General features: G+C 41.8%; 1 protein-coding gene across 3 annotated transcripts in view; it reads left to right on the top strand.

Moving 5' to 3' along the window:
• NCAM2 (neural cell adhesion molecule 2) overlaps nt 1-25,464 on the top strand; it is a 534,690-nt gene that overhangs the window by 316,232 nt on the left and 192,994 nt on the right. For 2 of the 3 annotated variants that reach the window (XM_061627895.1, XM_061627894.1), the window contains exons 3-5: nt 159-365; nt 4,261-4,404; nt 6,743-6,880. In XM_061627895.1, coding sequence (XP_061483879.1) covers nt 159-365; nt 4,261-4,404; nt 6,743-6,880 — 489 coding nt within the window. Of the gene's footprint in view, nt 1-158; nt 366-4,260; nt 4,417-6,742; nt 6,881-25,464 lie in introns of those variants that run through there. The other variant, XM_061627896.1, reaches the window with a different exon arrangement.

The following is a 25,464-nucleotide window of genomic DNA, read 5'->3' as shown; positions in this document are numbered from 1 at the left end:
ATATTAAACCAAAGTGATGTGTTTGAACATGTTTTAAAGAATATTAAAATTAGTTTGGTTATGGAAAATAACTATCTTGTATCTAGTACCTTGTCAAGCATTGTTTATGTACATTTTATTATTGTTATTATTGTTGTTATTATTATTATTATTTTTAGTAATTGGTGAGCCTGAGAGTATAGATTGGTACAACCCACAAGGAGAGAAGATTGTTTCTAATCAAAGAGTGGTGGTACAGAAAGAAGGTGTCAGATCACGGCTAACAATCTACAATGCCAATGTGGAAGATGCTGGAATATACAGGTGTCAAGCAACAGATTCTAGAGGACAGACTCAAGAAGCTACTGTCGTTTTGGAAATTTACCGTAAGTAAAATGCAAAGGGGAAAATAAATCCAGTAGGTGAAACTGCTCTTTCTACCTGTTCTACAGAAAATGATTAGTGTAAGTGCTTTCTAAACTTTATATCAAAAATATTTATGTGTATCATTGTTGCAAAACGTGCATAGGAAAAGGCTTTAATAGAATTTGTCATCCCAAATATCCCGAAGCCATCTTACCGTATAACATGAAACTTATCTTGAGTTTACTTAGTGCCTGTTGTCAGCATAAAGGAAACCAACTTACTCCAATGTTATTTTGAAGTAAACAGATTTATATGGAGATTTGTAATAGATGGCAGAAAATGTCATTCCTACTGTATGTCTGCCCTTTGCCTGCCCTTTGCCTTCACCCTCCTGCTCCTAGCACAAGGAACACTTGGATGGTTTGACCCAAAGGAGGCGGGAGTTCACATGGGGCCTTTGGGCCAATGGTGCTGGGGCGGGGAGATTGCCTTTTAAGCAGTCCCTGCCCTCAGCTCTTCCTCTTCTGTGTTTGCTGCACTCGCCCTCCTGCCTTTTCAGTATGAGATTGTCTAGTCATCGTTTAGGAGCTGAGTAGGAATTTTTTTTGAGGGGATGTGCTGTTAGCCTTCCCTTTGGTTTGCCTACTCCATACAGCAGGGCTCAATTCAATTGGCTTTTTGGTTGGGTGAGGTTGCTCAGTGATTGGCATGGTGTTCAGGCAGATGAGTAGGTTGGGGGGGTTATCATGAGGTATCCTGAGGCAGTTATGGGATTAGGGGCACCCATTGGGGATCTCCCAGTGCTTCATGCCTGGAATGTACCTAGGGGGTGCCCCTGGGGCCTATCTTGTGCATTCGGGTGAATGCCAGGATGGTGGGGCCAGGAGGCACAGGATGGGTGGGTGGGTGGGTGGTGGGTGCCCACCCAAGGCTTTCAAAGTAAGGAGGTAGGTATTTTATCCCTATCCTTTGCTGGGGGCCACAGCCTTTGGCTGGAGACATGTCCAGAGGTATGATGGGGAGGTTTCTCCGCCAGAAGTAGGTTCAACCTCACCTGCCCAATCTGATTTTAATTTGGTTAATTCGGTTGGTTATATTTTAATAAATATAACATTTACCCAACTTCCGTGTCTTGAATCTTCTTTGGGGGTGTGGGGGCAATGTTTTGTTTCTAGTAATCCTTGATTTACATTTAACTTGAAATAGTATTTTATATTAATAGTTAGTTGATACTCATGGTATTCGTAGAATCATACCATCATAGAACTGTAAAGTTGGAAGGAGCCTAGAAAGCCATCAGGTCCAACCCCCTTCTCAATGCAGGAATCTAAGTTAAAGCATACCCTCCAGTGTTAGAGCCAGCCACTTCCCTAGGTAATTGGTTCCATTGTCATACCACTCTAACAGTTAGACATTTTTTCCTGATGTTCAGTTGAAATCTGATTTCCTGTAACTTGAGCCTATGTCCTGCACTCTGTGATGATCAAGAAGAGATCCTGGCCCTGCTCTGTGTGGCAACCTTTCAAATATTTGAAGAGTACTATCATATATCCCCTCAGTCTTCTCTTCTCAAGGCTAAACATGCCTAGTTCTTTCAGTCTCTCCTCACAGGGCTTTATTTCCAGTTGCTGGATCAACCTTGTTGCCCTCCTCTGAACCTGTTCCAATTTGTCTGCATCCTTCTTAAAGTGTGGCTTTCAGAACTGGAAACAGTATTCAAGATGAGGGCTAAGCAGTGCCGAATAGAGGGGAATTAGTACATCATGCAATTTGGAAACTATACTTCTATTAATGCAGCCTAAAATAGCATTTGCCTTTTTTGCAGCCACATCACACTATCGACTCATATTCAGCTTGTGATCAACAATAATTCCAAGATTCTTCTCAGATTTAGTATTGTTGAGCCAAGTATCCCCCATCTTATAACTGTGCATTTGGTGTGTGTGTTTTCTCCCTAGGTGTAGAACCTTGCACTTATCCCTGTTAAATTTCACTCTGTTTTTTTCAGAATGCTGCAGCCTGTCAAGATCCCTTTGAATTTTTTTCTGTCCTCCAGGGTATTAGCTATTCCTCCCAATTTTGTATAATTTCCAAAACTGATAAGCATTCCCTGCATCCCCTCATCCAAGTCATTAATAAAAATGTTGAAGAGCACTGAGCCCAGGAACAGAGCCTTCTGGTACCCTGCTTGTTACTTCTCCCCAGTTTGAGAAGGAACCATTGATAAGCACTCTTTGAGTACGATTCTGGAGCCAACTGTGGATCCACCTGATAGTTGTTCCATCCAGCCCACATTTAGCTAGTTTACTAATCAGAATATCATGGGGCACTTTGTCAAAAGCTTTGCTGAAGTTGAGATATATTATGTCCACAGCATTCCCACAATCTACAAGGGAGATTACCCAGTCAAAAAATGAGATGAGATTAGTTTGGCAGGATTTGTTCTTCATAAATCCATGTTGGCTCCTAGTAATCACTACATTGCTTTCAAGGTACTTACAGATTGACTGTTTTATAATCTGCTCCAGAATTTTTCCAGGAATTGATGTTAGACTGACTGGTCTGTAGTTCCCCAGTTCCTCTTTTTTGCCCTTTTTGAAGATAGGGACAACATTAACCCTTTTCCAGTCATCTGGCACTTCACCCATCCTCCATGATTTCGCAAAGTTAATAGACAGCGGTACTGAGAATTCTTCAGCCAGTTCCATGAATACTCTAGGATGCAGCTCATCAGGCCCTGCAGATTTCAACTCATTCAAAGTGATTAGGTATTCCTTGACCATTTGTCTATCAATCTCAAGTTCCATTTTTGCCCCTTTAACTTCACGTTTGCCAGGAGAATCATAGAACCACTTTTGGGAGAAAACTGAGCCAAAGTAGGAACTGGGCACTTTGGCCATTTCTTTGTCATCTGTTATCATTTTGCCATCCTCATTGAGCAGCTGCACCACCATTTCTTTTCTCTGTCTTTTACTATGGATGTACCTGAAGAAAGCTTTTTGTTGCTTATCATATCCCTCACTAACCTCAGTTCATTCCCAGCTTTAGCCTTCCTGACACCATTCCTGCACTTCCGTGCTACCTATCTGTATTCTTCCTTTGTGGCCTGGCCTTCCTTCCACTTCCTATATGTGTCCTTTTTTTGTTTTTAGGTCATCTCTCAGTTTCTTCTTCTTGTAGGGTGTGGTTTCACTGCCTCTGTTTAACTGAGCTTCAGCCTTTTGCTCTCTGCCTCCTGTAATTCTTCCTCTGCAGGTTGTCCTCCAGTCTCATCCTCAAGTGCCTGAAAGCAGTTCCATAATTCCACTAGTGAAGGGTGTCTTTTAGCTCTTCTGCTCCTGTCATCCTTTTCCACTGAGTTTCCACCACTTTGTGATTCCTCTCCACAACAGTCTCCTCTTCTGCTTCTGTATGCTGCTGTTCTTCTACTTCTCTTTGCTGCTGTTGTTCCAGCATTCTGTCGAAGAAGTGGTTCTATCCTTTTATACTCTTCAGAGTGGCCACCCACCATCCTCACTTTTTCTTCCAACAGCGTCACTAGCTTGCACTTGTTGCACATGTACACAATGTTGTTCTCAAGCAAGAAAACAAGCATTGCACACACCTTGCAGGTCACTATCACTGGAATGTCCTTTCCATCCATAGTTTCTATTACCTTTTACTTATTTAGTTCTACTTGTATTTCAAAAGTCTGTGCAATATATATTCTTATAAAGCACCAAAACCTTCTTGTGCATTTTTGCCATCAACCATGCCTTTTTGTTGCAACAGAATAATATAATGATACTTTTCTACCTTATATGTAAAACACTTTTAACACTCAGGTGCCAAATAAATTCTACTCATTACTTACGTACTTTGGAATTCTCAGCAAAAGTCAGGAGAATCTGTTAACTTTGTTTCCTTCTTTCTCAGAAAAGCTCACATTCCAAGATATTTCATCACCACAAGAATTTATACAGGGAGAAGATGTACAAGTCGTTTGCCGTGTTACTAGTTCACCTGCACCTATTGTCAGCTGGCTGTATCAGAATGAGGATGTCTCAAATATTGCTGACAGTTAGTATTTTGGTAACTCTTTAAATTATGTTTTCATTCTACATTCAGCCAGTCTTAAGATAGATATACTAATGTGCTGGTATAAGACTGAAACAACTGTTGTGTAGCATAAACAACAGGAAGAGTAAAATACTGTTTCTGAAACATTGATTTCCAGAGACAGGGAATTCAAGTAATGTTACTGTTAAATTCACTTTATAGGCCTTTTCCAGATTATTCTGTCCCTTTGATGTTTTATTTTTCATTGTGTATATAGGTAAATAGCTTAGGAATCAACAAATGACAGCCACTAAGATAACACTGACCAAAAAACTTGGCTGATACTTGCAAACTCAGAGATCATCATTTATTTAAATTGCAGGGCCATAGGCCAACACAAGGTTAGAAAATATAACATATACAACAGATTTACCAAGTTAAAATTTATAATTGAATTTAAAAGGATTCTATAAAGCAATTTAAAGCATCATGAATCGACGAATATCTGTGCTGGTTATACAGCATCAAACTCAGAGATGAAAGGGGCTTCTGGAGGGAATGCTGTTTGTGGTCATAGAACTCTGTGTTGTTTGAGATGTCCTCTGCTCTGGATCTCTCTTGAACTTAGAATCCAGATGAATCCAGATGAACTTAGAATCCAGATGAATTCAGATGAACTTAGAATCCAGATGAGCTTCTGCCTGGTAATGATGGGGAAGCTTCTGAATTATAATAATATCTACTGACCACCAGTTCCACACATTCTCTCTCACACACTCATACATCAGTGTCAGGGAGAGCAAGGACAAAGTGCATGCCTGGACATATGGAAAGTCTTCCACAGATCTAGTTAAGTGAAAGACTAATTATTTTCAGGAGGAAACTGCCACAGAAGAAGTGAGGCCAGGAGGCATGCAAAGAAAGGCTTTGCCTTGATCTGATAATTGTTGATCCTTACTACAGAACTCCTCAGCAATGTTTTTCAGCTCCATGCCTCTCATCAGAGAGTTCTCTGTATCTACTACCCATAGGCCTTTGTGTCTTTCTCCATTTCCAAGTTCCAACAATTTTTTGTATCAAGCCAGCATTTCTTAGTAGTACCCACATGCAATATTTTCTGCTGTCTTAATTTATTCCATTATTATAATAATTATTGTTATTATTTGTTTTGTACACAATCATCTCATGACAGAAGTGGGAAGCTGGATCCAGTTGGTGGCCACAACTTTTACTTCCCCCCCATGCATCTTTGACAGAAGAGTAGGGCTGCCTACCAGTCAATCACACCTTGCATTATGACATCAAGTGACAAATTCAAAGGAGGCACTTTGAAGTTGATTGATACTGAGTGTGTGCCTTCAAATGGACTTACTGATCAGCAGCTATAGTACCAATTCATTTATCAGCACTGACAAGTCCCCTCAGCTGCACAATGGGAAACTCCCTAGTGCAGCCAGTTGTAGAGAGGCTCACTGACAGCACTGATCAGCTTGTAAAGGAACAATTGAGAGCTCACTTTAATCTCCTAATTGTTCCTTTGGAGTTACATCCTTATTTATCCCATATCTGACATCAGGTTTGGGTCATGGTTTGGAGGAAAATGTACTTGTGGATCAAATTGAAACCACTCCTGCATTGTGATTTCAGCAACCTTCACTGCTAGCACAAAGTTGATACTTCAAAACTGTACACTTTCTCACTCTCCTGTTATTCAGTGCAGGGATGGGGGGGTATGCAGAGCTCAGTGTGTGAAAAAGTCTTATAATATGAAAGAGACTCCTAAAAATTACATAATTATTGGGCAGCGGTACAAAAGCTCATGTATTTCCATTAGTTCAGGGTTGACTGACCTCTTACCCTTGGGATAGTCAATGCAGTTCCCTTCAGATGCTGTTGGACTACAGCTCCCATCTTCTTAAACCAGCATGATCAATAGTCAGGGAACATGGGAATTGTGGTGCAACCACATCTTGAAGGAACCATGTTGACTTCCCTTTTTATCTCTCTTTCCTCCTCCACTCTTTAATATTATTATCATTACTTCCCTTCTTGTTCTTTCTTTACTATTCAATTCTTGTTATGAAAAGTTGTGGGTCAGGATGGGTCAGATGAGCTGTTTATATTGTGTAAATTTGTTAAAACCAGTGAAAATCCCAAATTTAAAAAGAGAGAGATAAAGCATTTGAGATAGAAGAACTGAGCTGCTAGGTTTACATTTGACTTATAAATTGAAAAAGTATCTTGTTGATGAACACTTTGATAGTATAGCAGAAGAGTTTTAATATTTTAAATTCACAACCATGTTCACAGTAGTGCTTTCACTTACTGATACTATTTTATCTCTTATATGCCTTTCCAGATAGGTTTGCCATGTTGCCAAACAATAATCTTCAAATTCTTAAAATCAATAAAAGCGATGAAGGAGTTTACAGATGTGAAGGAAGAGTAGAAGCCAGAGGCGAAATTGACTTTCGGGATATCATTGTACTTGTAAACGGTAAGGAGCAAAATTGAACAGTATTACTGATACTTATATATGATGTCTTGCTTTTGTGTGCTAAAATAATGAAGTCAATATTTGGGGATTAACAGTATAATCCTAACCCTCCCATGTAGTGATGGTGGGGAGGGAGGCTCTGCCCTGGTGAGTAGGAAGTGCCACTAGTAATTATCTCACCTGTGGTAGGCAGTAGAAAGACCCCCAAAAGTACATGTCAGTGCATAAGCCATCAACAGTTTATTTATTATTATTTATTTATTATTTGATTTATATCCTGCCCTTCCTCCCAGTAGGAACCCAGGGTGGCAAACAAAAGCACAAAAAACATGTTAAAACATCATAAAAACAGACTTTAAAATATATTAAAACATCTTTTTAAAAAAAGCTTTAAAAACATCTTTAAAACATTTTTTTAAAAAAAGTTTAAAAGCATCTTTAAAAAATAATTCCAACACAGATGCAGACTGTGATAAGGTCTCAAATTAAAAGGCTTGTTGAAAGAGGAAGGTCTTCAATAGGCACCGAAAAGATAACAGAGATGGTGCCTGTCTAATATTTAAGGGGAGGGAATTCCAAAGGGTAAGTGCTGCCACACTAAAGGTCCATTTCCTATGTTGTGCAGAACAGACCTCCTGATAAGATGGTATTTGCAGGAGGTCCTCACTTGCAGAGTGCAGTGATTGTCTGGGTATGTAAGGGATAAGTTGCTCTTTCTGGTATCCTGGTCCCAAGCTGTATAGGGCTTTGTACACCAAAACTAGAACCTTGAACTTAGCTCAGTAGCAAATGGGCAGCCAGTGCAATCTCTTGTATCTAAAACTCTGAGAATCCCCTATGGGTCCCAACCTTCAGGACCTTCAGGACCCTTAGCTGTGCCATCTCAGAGCCGGCATAACAAAAACAATACTTAAAAATCCCACGCACACCCAACGTGAGTGGTAGTGCTTTCAGGGCAAAAACGGATTTGCTGTTCTGTCCACTGCTCCTAGTTGGGGGGTTAGGATTGCCCTGCCATTGTAGTAATCAAGAATTCAATTAGTATTACAGGTTTGTATTAAACATCGAGGAAACACGGCTAAAAAAGGTAGCAAGGAATGGGCAGCTGGCTGGTCCAGGAAGGTGATTAATGTGCCCTTGAGTGATGAGGTGGTCTCTGCCTGCCTATTAGAAATGATGGTAAAACACTCCTTAACAAACGCTCCTTAGATTCAGAAAAATATAAGTAATTATTGGCTGGCCACTAATGTTCCTTTTTTGTGTTGGCGGTCACTGGCCAGATCCAAACTTTCTAGATCTATTTTAGTCTAGATCTATTTGGCACAAATGGCCTTGTTTGCCCTGTATGATGCCCTCTGTTGGGAGACAGATAGACAGAGTGTGTCCCTGTTGATTCTCTTGGTCTCTTAGCAGCTTTCACTACAATAGATCAGGTTGCCCTTTTAGAGATGCTGTCCAAACTGGGGGTGGGTGGTACTACTTTGTGGTGGTCTTGGTTCTACTTGGATGACCATTTGCAGAAGGAGGAGTGTTTGACCTCATGGAGTGTATAATGTCAGGTTCCACAGGGGTTCATTTTAGCCCCCTTGCTATTTAACATCTACATAAAAACACTGAGTGGGGTCATCCAGAGTTTTGTAGCACATTGTCAGCAATATGCTGATGATATGCAGCTCTATTTCTACTCTACATCTGCAGGTGTGGCTACGGATGTGCTAGACTGGTGCCTGGCATTGGTAATGCACTAGGTGAGCGGCAAGAAATTTAAGCTTAACCCAGATGAGACTGAAGTGTTCCCTAGCAGACTGGACTGGTGGGGTTCACCTGTTCTGAATAGGGTTACAGTCCCCCTGAAGGAGTGGTACACAGCTTGAGGGTACTTCTGGATCCTATATTGTTGCTTGAGACACACATGACCTTGGTGGCATTGAGTGCTTTACAATAGCTTCTGGACAGAGATAACCTAACTTCTGTTGTGTTTACTCTGGTAACCTCTAAGTAATATTACTGCAACACTTTATACGAGGGGCTGCCTTTGAAGACTGTTCAGAAACTGTAACTAGTGCAGAATTTGACAGTCATAGTGCTGACTGGGGTAAGGCAATCTGAGTACTGGCTACCAATTAGTTTCTAGAATCAATTTAAAATATTGTTTGATCTATAAAGTTTTATGTGGCTCAGGATCCCAATGCCTCAAGGACCACATCTCCCCATATGAACTTACCCAGGCACTCCATTCATTATCAGAGACCCTTATCTGTGTGCCTCCTGCAAGGAAGCTGCAGGTAGTAGACACATAAAAACTGGTGGCTTTCCATTTGTGGTATTCTCTTTCCATTTGTGGTACCATTTGTGGTATGCTCTCCTCAACAATGCATGCCTGATACCATAATTGTTTGCTTTTAGGTGCCAGGCTAAAACTTTTCTGTTTATGCAGCCCTTTGCTTGTTAATTGGGAGAGTAGTGAATTATATTTTCTGGCATTTTATTTATTTATTTATTTTGTTACATTTATATACCGCCCATAGCAAGTAGCTCTCAGGGCGGTAAACAGAATAGGATAAAATACATACATCATAATAATAAAATCACAAAACATATAAAACACAATGAAAACAAAATACAATTAAACAAAATATAAGATAATAAAAAAGATTAGTGTTACAAGATTAAAAAGATAAAAAGATTAAAATGCCTGGGAGCATAAGAAGGTCTTTACCTGGCGCCGGAAAGATAATAATGTAGGTGCCAGGCGTACCTCTTCGGGGAGGCTATTCCACAACTCGGGGGCCACCACAGAAAAGGCCCTAGATCTAGTAACCACCCTCCGGGCTTCACGATGGGTTGGAACCCGGAGGAGGGCCTTAGATGCTGAACGAAGTGAGCGGGTAGGTTCATAGCGGGAGAGGCGTTCCACCAGGTATTGCGGTCTCACGCCATGTAAGGCTTTATAGGTCATAACCAGCACCTTGAATCTCGCCCGGAAGCAAATAGGTAGCCAGTGCAGGGAAGCCAGAACAGGAGTTATGTGGGAAGACCGACTGGTCCTCGTCAATAGTCTAGCTGCCGCATTCTGCACTAGCTGAAGCTTCCGAACTGTCTTCGAGGGCAGCCCTATGTAGAGCGCATTACAGTAATCCAATCTCGAAGTTACCAGAGCATGAACAACTGAGGCGAGGTCGTCACCATCCAGATAAGGGCGTAGTTGGGCTACCAAACGGAGATGGTAAAACGCGTTTGTGATGTTCCTGTATTAGTGTAAATATGGTAAGTGCTGTTTGTATAGGAGATACATGGTAAGTGGAATGAAAGAGGAAGGGGGAGTGAATGGGCAGTAGAATGCTGGATGATTGGCTGAATGTTTAAAATGGCTGACAGTATAAATGGAAGGATGTCAGGTAAATCTGGGTGATGAAAGTGAGTAGGTTGTTTTGGTGGGTTTTAGAGAGTTGCTTGTCAGGAGAGCGTGGAAAAGGAGGGGGGTGGAGTTCGGATTAGTATTAGATAAAACCATATGCTTATGTGCCTTATGAAGTAATCTTGTTATCTGTGTTATTCAATAAATACTTTTGGTTTACCAAATGCCTGATCCTTGGCTGGGGTTCCACAGACCAGAAGGGAGGGTAAAGTAAATACCAAGGCTGAAGAGTGACAAATGGTGGCAGCGGGTGAAGGGAAGAATATAACACCACAAGTATTCAGAGCAAACCAGAATGATAAGCAGTCTGAGTAAATCAAAGGGATTGGGACAGCTTAAGCACGCAGTCACGGAGGTAACCTAATTGAGGGAGACTCAGGCAGAGTCTCTGGGAATACTGGTTATAGGACGTGACTGGTGGTGCTGCCTAGCAGGGGGATCTGTTGAGATCTATGCTAGAGCGGAGAGGGAAACCATAAAAAGGGACAGTCTGGACTGGTGGAGTCCCTGGTGGTGCCTAGTGACAGGCAGTAGCCACGAACAGGTAGGAACCTGACAGGGAGAGCCAGGGAAGGGCATCACATGTGGTGGCAGTAGCGGTGGGATACGAACCAAAGAGAGTCCCAAAGACACGTGGTGACAAAGGAGACTACGTCACAGGTGTTGGCTGTAGCGGTGGTACGAATACTAGAGAATCCCTAACAGTGGTGTGACAAACAGAAATAACAAAACAAGATTACTTGTGAGAGTGACTGGCAAAGAGTGTGTGGCAAAGAGTGAGTAAACTCAAACACCATGGCTGAATATATAAAAATGAAAAGAGAGGAGCTGGTGGAGAAGTGCATAACATTCAATTTACCTCACGAGGGTAAAGGGGTAGATGAATTGAGGGTAGCACTTATAGGATTTGCAACTGCCCAGCAAAAACAACCTTTCAGGGAAGAGACCCCAGAAGGATACTTAAGTAATCCCGCTTATATAGAGTACTTGAGAGAGAAGTTAAGATGGGAGGCTGAGGAAAAAGACAAGCAGAGGGAGTTGGAAACTGAGAGATTGTGGATGGAAGGTGCAGAGAAGGAAAAACAGAGGGAGTTGGAAACTGAGAGATTGAGGATGGAAGCTGATGGGAAAGATAAACAGCGAGAGTTAGAAACTGAGAAGTTGAAGATGGAAACTGAGAGATTGAGGATGGAAACTGAGAGAATGAGAGTGGATGCTGAGATACAAGGGGAAAGATTAAAATTGGATAGAGAGAAATTTCACTCTGAGGAGACAAGGAAAGACAGAGATGGAGCAAAAATAAAAATTACTCCAAAGGACTTTGCTGTGTATGAGCCTGGTCAAGATCCTCAAATTTATCTCACAACCTTTGAAAAGGCAGCTCAGTTGTGGGGGCTACCTGAATAAATACATGCAGTATTTATCAAACCTGATTAAAGGGGAATTGGCTGAGGTATACCAATATTTCCCCTCAGACAAGCCCGTCACCTATGCTGAGTTTAAAGAGGTAGTCTACAAAAGATTCAGACTGGGACCTGACTATTTTAGAAAGTTACTCCGAAACTGTCAGATCCAAGCAGGGAGGTCTTTTGTTGAACTGGGAGCAAAGCTGATGGATATATTTGGAAAGTGGATGAGTAGTGCCAAAGCTCAATCAGTGGAAGAGGTGAAAAGCCTCATGATACTGGATCAATTATACCATCAGTTACCACCAGAAATAAGGCTCCTGGTCAAAGGCCGTTCCCCTACATCGGTGCAGGAGGCCGCAGAGATGGCGGATCACTTCGCCTCCAACAGAACTGGCTGGGTGGGGAAAACATCAAGAGATTTTAAACCCAGACCATATAATGCTGGCAGAAGGGATGTGGTACCACAGCGAGTGAGTCCTCCAGTAAAATCTGAAGGGCACAGGACACCCCAGAGTGGATCTGTGTACCCTAAAACAGAGGAGAAATTATGCTACAAATGTGGTAGACCGGGGCACCTACGTTTTCAATGTGAGGTTGCCAACCCCATTAGTAATTCTGCTCAGACAAGGGCAGTGAAAACAGAGCCCAAGGCTTTAGAAACAGCAAAAAAGGTTCAGTTTTGCCAGATAAAGTGGACAGAAGTAACAGAACTTGATTCAAGTCTGAGAGAGGAAGTGAGTGTACAAGGGGCAAATTATTGGGCATTGCTTGACACTGGTGCCGCTCAGACGTTACTGAGGCCAGATTTAATAAAATCTGAAGAAATATTACCTCAGGAAACGGTGAATATCCAAGGAGTGAGGTGACAACCAGAAAGCTTGCCTGTGGCCCTGGTGAAAATGGCATGGAAAGGCCGAGAGGGCAGATATAAAGTAGGCATTAATGCCCAACAACAGGAACCAGTGATACTGGGAAGAGATGTTATGGGGGCACAAGGGAAAATATATGTGGTGACCAGACAGCAACTTGGCAGAGAAACAGAAGCCATGTTAAGGGGGGCTGAAACAAACAGGGTGGAATCTTTTAGCGAGACTCAGGTCGCCATAGCAACCACTAGCAGGCCTGCTGAAGGAGACAAACTGTATCAACTGGTCTCTGGGGAAGAGACAGAGCATTTCAGAGAAGAACTGAATAAGGATACCAGTTTCAATCAAATAAAGGAGCAAGCCCTGACCCAACAGATTCCTTTCACTGACAAACTGAGGAATCAAGTTGTGTGTGAGAATGGGATTTTATATAGACTGTGGATGCCTGCTGAGAGAAAGGATGAATGTGAACCAGTGAAGCAATTGATAGTACCTAGCAAATACAGAACCAGATTGCTAGAGGTAGCCCACGATGTCCCATGTGCAGGACATCTGGGAATAAAAAAGACCAAGAAGAGATTGGCTGCACACTATTATTGGTCAAACATCTCCAAAGATGTAAAACAACATTGTCTATCTTGTGGTATATGCCAAAAGGTGGGGAAAAGTGGAGTAAAGACTGAGGCACCCTTAAAGCCCCTTCCTATAATTGGACAACCCTTTTATAGAGTGGGAATAGATTTGGTGGGCCCTTCTTCCAAACCCACAAGGCATGGCAAGAAATATCTAGTGGTGGTGGTGGATTTTGCCACCAGGTACCCAGACGCAGAAGCACTAAGATCTGTAGAAGCCCCTGTAGTGGCAGAGGCTTTATTAAAAATCTTTATGAGGCTGGGTTTCCCTCATGAAGTGCTGACGGATCAAGGCAGTGTATTCATGGGAGAAGTGATGCAATGTATGTGGAAATGTTGTGGTCTAAAACATCTAAAGACCACTACTTACCATCCCGCCACTAATGGGCTAACAGAGAGATTCAATGGCGTTTTGAAGGGCATGATAAGAAGCTATGTTCAAGATCACCCACAAGACTGGGATGAACGTTTGGGATGCTTCTTATTTGCATATAGAGAAGTCCCTCAAGAGTCAACAGGCTTCTCACCCTTTGAACTGATGTTCACTAGAAAAGTGAGGGGACCTTTGGAACTGTTAAAAAATTCATGGGAAGGAACCCTGGGAGAGTACAAAACATCTGTAGTAGATTTTGTATTGGAATTCCGCAATAAATTAACATCAATGATGGAGGTGGTGAAAAAGAATTTGAGTCAAGCACAGCAGAAGCAAAGTTACTGGTATGACAGAACAGCCAGGGAACGTGTGTATGATGTGGGAGATATGGTTATGGCGTTCATACCCAGGAAACATGACAAATTACAGGCTAACTGGGAAGGACCATATACCATCAGAGAAAGGCTTGACACAGTGACGTATGTAATCACCACAGACCAATTAAACAAAAGCAAAGTGGTTCATGTAAATATGTTAAAGCCTTACCATACCAGGGATGCAAAGGTGTTGCAAGTTACCTTATTCCCTGAGGGAAGTGGGCCTGAACTTCCAGATTTGGTACAGGAAAGCAAAGACAAAGGAGGGGTAGATCAAGTGGAATGGTCAGAGGAGGTGAAGGAGGAAGTAAAAGAAGAGATTCTGAGAGTTTTTTTTTTTTTTCAATAATTTTTATTCAGATTTTCATAAAACATACAAGACAAAATCATAAAACATTCAAAGACAAAAAACAAAATCAAAAATAGTTAAACAAAAAAAAAAAAAGAAAAGAAGAAAAAAAAAAAAACAAAAATAAAAAATAAAGAGTAAAATATTGACTTCCCATTTGTCAAAGATCAAATCAGTTATAAGTCTATAATATATAGCAATCCTGTCTCTTAAGTCATATTATAAAATCACTTTCCTCCAGTAGTTATCTTACTTAATCATCAAATCTCATAAACATTACTTTATTCTTTCCACAAAAAGTCAAAGAGAGGTTTCAATTCTTTAAGAAATATATCTATCAATTTTTTTTTTCCAGATAAGCATATCGATTAATCCATCTCATTACTAATTATGATAATCTTATTGTCATAACCATAGTCAAAATAAACATTTCAATTAATCCATCACATCAGAATCTGTTAGGTTCAGTAATTTCAGTAGCCATTGTTCTATTATCTCTATTAGTTCCATTTTCCATCTTCCATCTTCAGTAGTCTTGTTAAGTCCAGTAATTTCAATATCCAATCTTCCATTATCAGTATTCCATAATAATCTTGCTGTCAAAGCCATAGTCATATAATAAGAGTCTGATGGGAATTACCTCTATCCCAAATATTTTCTTGCCATCCATTCTGAATAAGTTGCTGAAATACTGCTGTAAAATCATATCTCTGTTCTTTTTTTCAAAATACACTGGGTCATCTCTTAAAAGTTTTTCCATTGTCACATGGCTGCAGTTAATTCCATAGATTTTCTCTATATTGGGCTCCATCACATCATTCCAGTCCAGAAGATAATCCATGCCATTGATAACTTTATCTCTAGAATCTTCATTAATTTCTTCAGAGATAACATTGAGTTCCAAACAATAGATTTTATTTCTAAAGTCCATAGACTCCAAATCTTGTTCCTGTTCCACGTTTGTTCCAATCTCCGGGATCTCCTCTCTCACAGGGACCCCTATTCCAGTCTCCAGGGTCTCCTCTCTCACAGGGACCCCTATTCCAATCTCCGGGGTCTCCTCTCTCACAGGGACCCCTTCCAGGGTCACCTCTCTCACAGGGACCCTTATATCTTTAATCTCCTGCTTCATTTTACTCAATTCAATTTTCGTTATCTCAATCTCATTCATTATTCTCTGAAACATAGTTATTTCCAGATTCTCAGCCACTTTCTTAATTGCCATTTTAAAAGAAAAATATAGGAAAACCACTTCTTATTTCAGCAACAATTGGGTTAATACTCCAAACTTGGTGACATCACAGTATAAACAGAGCAGACAGCCTTATCTCTCCAATAGTTAAGTAAACAAAATGCAGTTCCCAGGATCGAAGCAATTAATGGCAATCGTCAAGAAACAGATTCGTCAAAATAAAATAGACCAAAAAGAGAGTAGTCTCAAAACAGTATAATATTTTTCAAAATAAAAATCTGGAATAGAAATCCCTCTTCTGTGTGTATCTTTAGAATGCAAATCCAGGACAGCTTTTTGCAACAAAAACAGAGATAAGCTATTAATTAGTGCGTAGCAGAGAGAAGTTACGGCTCCCCAGTGAGATGTCAAAAACCGATCAATCTGGCAAATCTCTTTTAAACAGCAACAATTTAAGTCAAGTAAAAGAAAAATATAGAAAGAAGGGTGCTTGCCTGTTAGTGCGTTCTCTCTTAGAAGATAAGATGAACGTTCGCTTTAACAGATAGAGCTTGCTGTTGAAAATCCGTCCCACCTTCGTCGGCTGGACCTCGTCCCATAAATTAATGAGATCTGGTCGTCCCAACAAAAATAGGCTTTGAGGTTAATCTCTTCGTTTCTCCCTACCCGGGAGAAGTTTAATCAGTCAAAAAAAAAAGAAAAAACTGACTGATATATCTGAATAAGCTTCTTTTGAGGCAGGAGCCCGTCTCAAAAGCAGGCACAGGCTAAGTCACCCTTCCCGGAAGTCGAGATTCTGAGAGTTTTGAAAAACTATGGGAATCTCTTCAGCAATAGACCTGGCCGAACCAGTATAGCCAAACATTCCATTGATACTGGAGATCATGCCCCAATCAGATCTATGCTGTACCGTGTGAATGGGAAAGTTTTGAGTGAAATCAAAAAGGAGGTCGAAGATATGCTGGAACTAGGAGTGATCAGGGAATCCATCAGTCCCTGGGCCTCAAGTATTGTCCTGGTTCCGAAAAAAGATGGAACGACAAGGTTTTGCATTGATTGTCGGCTAATCAATAAAATTACTGTCCCAGATGCGTATCCTATGCCTAGGGTATACGCAATGTTAGAGTTATTGGGGGCAGCAACCATTATCTCTACATTAGACCTCTGTAAAGGATTTTGGCAAATGGAACTAGACGAGCAATCCAGAGCCAAAACTGCCTTCAGTACACCAGATGGGTTATATGAGTTTGTGACCTTACCCATGGGACTAAGGAACTCACCAAGTTCGTTTCAGAGGCTAATCAATACTGTGTTGCGAGGCATGTCAGATTTTGCAGTGGCCTATATCGATGACGTGGCCATTTTTAGCAAGTCGGTGCCTGAGCATGTCCAACACCTGACAACAGTATTGGAGGCATTAAGAAAGGCAGGCCTCACAATAAAAGCGAAGAAATGCCAGTTTGGGTTGAAGGAGGTGGTCTATTTAGGACATAAGGTGGGGAGTGGGAAAATCACCCCCTTATGTAGCAAGGTGGAGGCAATACAATCATGGCCTATCCCCTTAACCAAAAAGCAAGTTAGGGCATTTCTAGGTATGGCTGGTTTTTATAGGAAGTTTGTGAAAATTTGGGGGGAAATAGCAACCCCCTTGCATGAATTGACAAAGAAAAAGTGTTCTGAGCGTGTGGTATGGACGGATGAATGTCAGAAGGCTTTTGATCTGCTGAAGCAAGCCTTGTGCCAAGGACCTATATTAATAGCACCGGACTATGAGCAACCATTCATCGTGGCTACGGATGCGTCAGACCTCGCTCTGGGAGTCGTCTTGCTGCAGGAGAGAGAAGGCACCAGACATCCAGTGGCGTATCTGAGTCGCAAGCTGACGCCAAGGGAGAAAAACTATTCGTCGGTCCAAAAGGAGTGCCTAGCGATCATGTGGGGACTGAACAAGTTGCGCCCATACGTGTGGGGACGAAGATTCACGGTAACAACGGATCATCGGGCCTTGTTATGGTTACAGACTATGAAAAACCATAATACTATGCTGCAGAGGTGGTCCTGGGCCCTATAAGACTATCAAGTGGACTTCCAGTTCATCAAAGGCAAGGACAATGTATTGGCCGATGGACTGTCAAGGCAGGTGGCTGGGACTGCAGTGACGTGACCAGACGGAGGAAAAAAGAAAGACATTTTCCCCATAGAGACTTGTTATATTGTTAACGCGACGTATAAATCCTGGAACAGGAATAATACTCTGCCGTTGTTTTAAGGGGGGGGAAATGTGATGTTCCTGTATTAGTGTAAATATGGTAAGTGCTGTTTGTATAGGAGATACATGGTAAGTGGAATGAAAGAGGAAGGGGGAGTGAATGGCAGTAGAATGCTGGATGATTGGCTGAATGTTTAAAATGGCTGACAGTATAAATGGAAGGATGTCAGGTAAATCTGGGTGATGAAAGTGAGTGGGTTGTTTTGGTGGGTTTTAGAGAGTTGTTTGTCAGGAGAGCATGGAGAAGGAGGGGGGTGGAGTTCGGATTAGTATTAGATAAAACCATATGCTTATGTGCCTTCTGAAGTAATCTTGTTATCTGTGTTATTCAATAAATACTTTTGGTTTACCAAATGCCTGATCCTTGGCTGGGGTTCCACAGACCAGAAGGGAGGGTAAAGTAAATACCAAGGCTGAAGAGTGACAAATGGTGGCAGCGGGTGAAGGGAAGAATATAACACCACAAGTATTCAGAGCAAACCAGAATTATAAGCAGTCTGAGTAAATCAAAGGGATTGGGACAGCTTAAGCACGCAGTCACAGAGGTAACCTAATTGAGGGAGACTCAGGCAGAGTCTCTGGGAATACTGGTTATAGGACGTGACTGGTGGTGCTGCCTAGCAGGGGGATCTGTTGAGATCTATGCTAGAGCGGAGAGGGAAACCATAAAAAGGGACAGTCTGGACTGGTGGAGTCCCTGGTGGTGCCTAGTGACAGGCAGTAGCCACGAGCAGGTAGGAACCTGACAGGGAGAGCCAGGGAAGGGCGTCACAGCGTTCCGTGCCACCGAGGCCACTTGAGCCTCAAGAGACAAGGAAGGGTCAAAATGGACCCCCAAACTATGGACCTGTTCTTTCAGGGGGAGTGTAACCCCATCCAGAACAGGATGCACATCCACCATCTGAGCGGGGAAGGCGTTCACCAACAGTGTCTCAGTCTTGTCTGGATTGAGTCTCAGTTTATTAGCTCTCATCCAGTCCATTATCGTGGTCAGGCAACGGTTCAGCACATCAACAGACTCACCTGAAGAAGATGAAAAGGAGAAATAGAGTTGCGTGTCATCAGCATACTGATGACAACGCACTCCAAAACTCCTGATGACCGCACCCAGAGGCTTCATGTAGATGTTAAAAAGCATGGGGGACAAAACCAACCCCTGAGGGACTCCACAATGGAGAGTCCAGGGTGTCGAGTAATGTTCCCCAAGCACTACCTTCTGGCGACGATCCGCAAAGTAGGAGCAGAACCACTGCCAAGCAGTACCCCCAACTCCGCGAGTCTCCCCAGAAGGATGCTAATCTTTTAGTGAGGTGGGAAGGATTTGTCCTTTTGTAAATATTCTTAGATGAACATGGTTAGGTATTGTGTTTTATGAGTGCTTTATATAGAATTAAATATATATTTATACTGTAAGTGGCTTTGGGACACTTCTCTATTTGTAAACAGCAACAAATATATATATATAATAAACAATACACAGGAATATGCCATTTAGTACCATACCAAATATTTTTTACATCCATTAAGCTCCAAGGTATCACCCTGTATGTGTGGCCAATACATTATTCTCAAGGTTTTCTCTAGCATTATTATCACCACAAAATGTGTTGTAAGTCATTCTACGTTTCCATGTAAATGGTTAAGGTCTTAGAAAAGTCATGTACAGTATCAGTCTTTATAATAATATATCAAAGGTAACATTAATCAGTGGGTTAATAGGATTGCATCTTCCTGTTTATAATAGAAACTGAGCTAGATAGTGCATTGGGGAAAACCTTCACTAATGTATTTAAAAATAATCCAGGATTCTGTTCTGATGTACCTATACCATAGTCTGAAGGCACATGAGGCCAGCACCTTGCTGAAGTGAAGCAGACTCAGGTCTGGTCAGTGCCTGGATGGGAGACCGCCTGGGAACCATATGTAAGCCGCCTTGGGTTTCTATCATGAAAAGAAAGGTGGGGTATAAATGTAATAAATAAATAAATATTAAGCCACACTGCCTTTCAAACCTTTAGGGGTGGGGTAGAAAAGAGATTACATTATTGAAGACTCTGAAATGAGGTTCCGGAAATGTCGAAGCACAAGACTTTTTTTTTTTTTTTAGTGTCACAGAATACTTAACACTGGATTCTGCAATCTCAAGCCTTTCTATTTTTTATTTTTTTTCTAATAAATTGGGCCTCAAACTGCATATAAGCAATAAAAATGTTCAATTTTACTTGTGCAGAAAAAAATGTTGCATTTTCACTATAAATATAATGTATTGATTTACATCCAGACAATTAATATGAACTTGTAGCTTCCTTGCTGTGGGGATATATTTCCATGTCCAGTCATAAAAGTGTTACAGTAATTAGTATTATATATTCATATGCTTTGTTTTTAATCATCTTCATTTCAGGAAAGGTATACTGATTAAAGAAAGCTTAAAAATTCCTTATCAGTGCTAACACTCTCCTCTTTTATGCTTATTGGTTCCTAGGCATTAACAAGGATCTCATTCTTAATCCCACAGCAAAAAAACAGGGTGGGGACATGGCTGTCATTAACATGAAGGAACCCTGTACTTCTGAATTTGCCACTACGCTATTGCTTTTCTTACTGCAAAAAGTCTGATTTTTTTAAGCAGGTTGCACAAGAACACTAAATCCACTTTAATTGCACACCTTGAATTTGCTGGTATGCAATCCGACCCACAAATCCCATCTGCAAAATAGCAATGGTCTAGAAGCACTCTGCATAAGGCAACCACCTTTTAAAGAAAACTTTCTTTCGTGGCTTCCTTGACACCCATGTTGGATTCCTCTTTGATTGTCAGTCCATTTTTTGTGAGCCTCTATTTATTTTATTTATTTATTTTATCACACTTTTAAACCGCCCTATAGCAACAGGCTCTCAGGGCGGTGTACAATATGATAAAACCACATTTAAAAACAGTGAATGTGGATAAAACATGTAAATATAAAAACACATTAAAAACAGATTAAGACAAAAATAGAACATTACACTAATTAACTATAACATTAAAATTAAAAAAACAAAACTAAAACTAAAACTAAAATGCCTGGGCAAAGAGGTAGGTCTTTACCTGGCGCCGAAAAGATATCAAAGAAGGCACCAGGCGTATCTCATCAGGGAGGGCATTCCATAATTTGGGGGCCACCACCGAGAAGGCCCTAGATCTCGTTGTTGCTCTCCGGGCCTCCTTGTGAGTTGGAACCCGGAGAAGGGCCTTCGACGTCGAGCGCAGTGAACGGGTAGGTTCGTAGTGGGAGAGGCGCTCCATCAGGTATTGCGGTCCGGTGCCATTAAGGGCTTTATAGGTAAGAACCAACACTTTGAATATGGCCCGGAAACGTTTTGATAGCCAGTGCAGTTGGGCCAGGACAGGTGTTATATGATCAGACCTTTTAGTCCGAGTGAGGACTCTGGCCGCAGCATTCTGCACCAGCTGAAGTTTCCGAACCGTCTTCAAAGGTAACCCTACGTAGAGTGCATTACAGTAATCCAGTCTAGAGGTTACCAGAGCATGGATAACTGAGGCAAGGTTCTCCCTGTCCAGATAGGGTCGTAGTTGGGCTACCAGCCGAAGCTGGTAGAACGCATTCCGTGCCACCGAGGCTACCTGAGCCTCCAGAGACAGGAGCGGATCTAATAAGATCCCCAAACTATGGACCTGCTCCTTTAGGGGGAGTGTAACCCCATCTAGAGTAGGTCGGACATCAACCATCTGGTCAGAGGACCCCCCCACCAACAGCATCTCAGTCTTGTCAGGATTGAGTCTCAGTTTATTAGCTCTCATCCAGACCATTATCGCGACCAGGCAGCGGTCTAGTACATCAACAGCCTCACCTGAAGAAGATGAAAAGGAGAAATAGAGTTGCATATCATCAGCATATTGCTGAAAACACACTCCAAAACTCCTAATGACCTCACCCAGCGGCTTCATATAGATATTAAAGAGCATGGGGGACAGAACTGAGCCCTGCGGGACCCCATATTGGAGTACCCAGGGCCTCGAGTAATGCTCCCCAAGCACCACCTTCTGAAGACGGTTCTCGAGGTAGGAGTACAGCCACTGCCAAGCAGTGCCTCCAGCTCCCAAATCCGCAAGTCGCCTCAGAAGAATACCATGGTCGATGGTATCAAAAGCCGCTGAGAGATCAAGGAGAACCAACAGAGTTACACTCCCTCTGTCCCTCTCCCGACAGAGGTCATCATACAGGGCGACCAAGGCCGTTTCTGTACCAAACCCCGGCTGAAAGCCCGATTGAAATGGATCCAGATAATCAGTTTCATCCAAAAGAACCTGGAGCTGGCGAGCGACCACACGCTCTAGGACCTTGCCCAGAAAAGGAACATTAGCTACCGGTCTATAGTTGTCAAGATTATCAGGGTCCAAGGAGGGTTTTTTCAGGAGCGGTCTCACCACCACCTGCTTTAGGCAGAGTGGGACCACTCCCTCTCGTAAAGAGGCATTAATCACCTCCTTGGCCCAACTGGCTGTTCCATTTCTGCTAGCTTTTATTAGCCACGAGGGGCAAGGATCCAGAGCAGAAGTGGTCGCCCGCACCTGTCCAAGCACTTTGTCCACATCCTCGAGCTGTACCAACTGAAACTCATCCAATAAAACAGGACAAGACTGTGCTCCGGACACCTCATTGGATTCAACTGCAGCAATATTGGAGTCAAAGTCCCGGCGGATGTTAATAATCTTGTCTTGGAAGTGTCTCGCAAACTCATTACAGCGGGCTATTGATGGTATCATTGCGTCCCGAGTACCAGAGTGTAAAAGTCCCCAGACGACTTTATAAAGTTCCGCTGGGCAGTTAGAAGATGACTGAATGTAGGCAGCAAAGTACTGCTTCTTTGCTGCTCTCACTGCCTTCACATAGAGTTTGGTAGAGGCCTTCACAAGTGCAAGATTACAGGCGTCGGGAGTGTGTCTCCATTTGCACTCAATCCGTCTCCTATCTTGCTTCATCACTCTTAACTCCGAGGTATACCAAGGAGCCAACTGAGTTCTGCACCGGAGAAGGCGCACCGGGGTGATCGCGTCAACTGCCCGGGTCATTTCTGTATTCCACAGAGTGACCAGGGTTTCGACAGGAGCGTCAATTTTATCAGCCGGAAAATTCCCCAGAGCCTTTTGAAAACCCTCAGGATCCATCAGTCTCCGGGGACGGACCATCTTAATTGGTCCTCCACCCTTGCAGAGGGGAGAACACATTGTGAGCCTGAACCTCAATAGGCGGTGATCTGTCCATGACAAAGGAATAGATGTAAAATTCCTTACTCCCAGATCACCATCCCCTAATCCAGTGGCAAAAATCAAGTCTAGAGTGTGCCCCGACATATGCGTAGGGCCAGTAACAAATTGAGACAGTCCCATGCCTGTCATAATAATAATAATAAAATTTTATTTAATTAGTCGCCCATCTGTCTGCCTAAGCGGACACTCTGGGCGACGTACACGATATAAATACAATGTAAAAACATATACATAAAACAAATTAAAATATTAACAGCAATTCATCTAACCATCCTTCAGTAATACAATATAAAGACCTAATCCACCCCAGAAATCCCATAGGCCTGCCTGAACAGCCAGGTCTTTAAAGCTTGGCGAAAAGCCATCAGGGAGGAGGCGTGACGAATGTCAAAAGGAAGTAAGTTCCAGAGGGTGGGGGCCACGATCGAAAATGGCGGTCATGAAGTCCTGAGCCGCTCCAGACAAAGCGGCCTCGGCATGAATGTTGAGATATTGTAGTGGTTTTAAATTATCTCCAAGACAGGAGGCATTTAACACTCAATGATGCATAGTTGTACTGTAGGGAAAGGCAGGATAGATCTTCCTGGAAGTTGGGTGTCGTCGTCGTAATCATCATCATCATCATGCTTTTCATGCATCCCATTTATTTGGTGTTTATCCATTATGAGACTCATCAACAACTTAAACTTGTAAATTCCTTCTTTGCAAATATGTACCTTGATACATAAGCCACCTTACTTAAGAGTAGCAGGATCAGATTAATGATAGGAAGCTTTAATTTGGGTAATTTAAATGCCTAAATTGTTACATTCAGATTAAGATAGGAAATTGAGACTTTCCCCCTTCTCTAAATTACTCTTATTCATTGAAATATAGTGGGAATGAAAGAAGTATGTTACTTATCTTTATATTATCTGTAGCTCATTTGCTATGTTCTTTCCAGATCCTCCAATCCAAATTAAAAGCAATATGCACTTGCACATTGTTATATGTATATTTTTACATGAAATGGGCTAAAACTGACTGTTACTTGACTTCTGCAAGCCTCCTTAGCCTTTGCTGAGCTGATGTGATGTTATGGAATGTTTACAAACATTTAAACCACCGTCCCACTGCCCCCAAGATCTCAGAATAGTATTTAAGCCAAGCTGCTGTGGCCTCTTGGTTTGCAGCAAAACTAGCCCTACATAAACAATACTTGTTTAGGTGACATGGCATTTACAGTAATCTATGCAGATGTGTTTTCACAATGGGATGCCTATGTAAATGCCTATGTAAATGTCTATGTAAATTATCATGGTGTTCCATGTGGTTTATTTTCCCCCCCTATTTATCACACCTACACACTGTTATTAATGCATCAGCTTAGATGAAACTATGAAGATAATTGTGTAAAATCGGGGGGAGGGGAAATCTGTGCTTACAGCTGCGACCCACTGCAAATAAATCTGTGCCGATTACAGCTGCAGCCCACCACAAGAAATTAGTGCTGGTCCAAAAAGATACCGGACTGTCAAATTCAGTTGGAATCCGGTACTAAGTCTGATTTAATGGATATTTTCCCCCATCCCTAGTGGACCCATATCGCTGGGTGTGCATCCGGATGTTGGGGAGGTGGAGTTATGTTACTGTAGGTCTTTTACCTGCTGATCTTAGACTGGTAATGCTACATTCAGTGCACACTCAGGCCTTTTATTGCAGATGGAGGGGTTGAAAGATTTATAGCAATTCTGTTCAGATGCTCATGCTGGGATAAACTGAAGGTTTAAATAGTTAAAAATCAAGCACTGATTCATTTGTTGTGGTTATTTATTAATATTAGTTACATAATAACTACAGGATTTTTTTCTTTTTCTTTTTTGAGCAAACAGGATTTGAAATCCCTACTCAGCCATGAAGCTCATTTGATATCCTTGGGCCCAACCTACCCCACAGGCTTGTTGTGAAGATATATAAGGAGGTGCAAAGGGGGACTTAATCTGAAATCCAATAACATTTACCTAGGAGTAAGTCCCATTGAACCCAATGGGGCTTACTTCTGAGTAGACATTTATTGGATAGCAATATATTCCTGGTGTCCAAGTAACACATCAATCGCAGACTGAAAGCTTATTTTCACTGAATAAAATACAAATTTATTGTATTGCCACCCTGGGTTTCTTCGGGAGTAAGGGCAGGATATAAATTCAATAAATAAAATAATCGTTGAAGGTTGTATAAACTTAGAAGGGGACGTGGCTGTGAGGGGTATGAGGGGGCATGATGTGACTATTATGATTACTATGACTATTATTATACTACTGAACCTATGTAATCCTGACCAAGACTTTATATTGATTTTGTGATATTAATGGTAGATCACAAAACCATGCTGCTATTTTTATCAAAAACTTTGATAGATCCTTATTAGTTCAAAACTACAAA

Source organism: Rhineura floridana, chromosome 5 (genome assembly GCF_030035675.1).
Source record: "Rhineura floridana isolate rRhiFlo1 chromosome 5, rRhiFlo1.hap2, whole genome shotgun sequence".
Classification (NCBI taxonomy): domain Eukaryota; kingdom Metazoa; phylum Chordata; class Lepidosauria; order Squamata; family Rhineuridae; genus Rhineura; species Rhineura floridana.
Note: the sequence above shows the minus strand (reverse complement) of the source record. Positions and strands in the feature narration are given on the sequence as shown.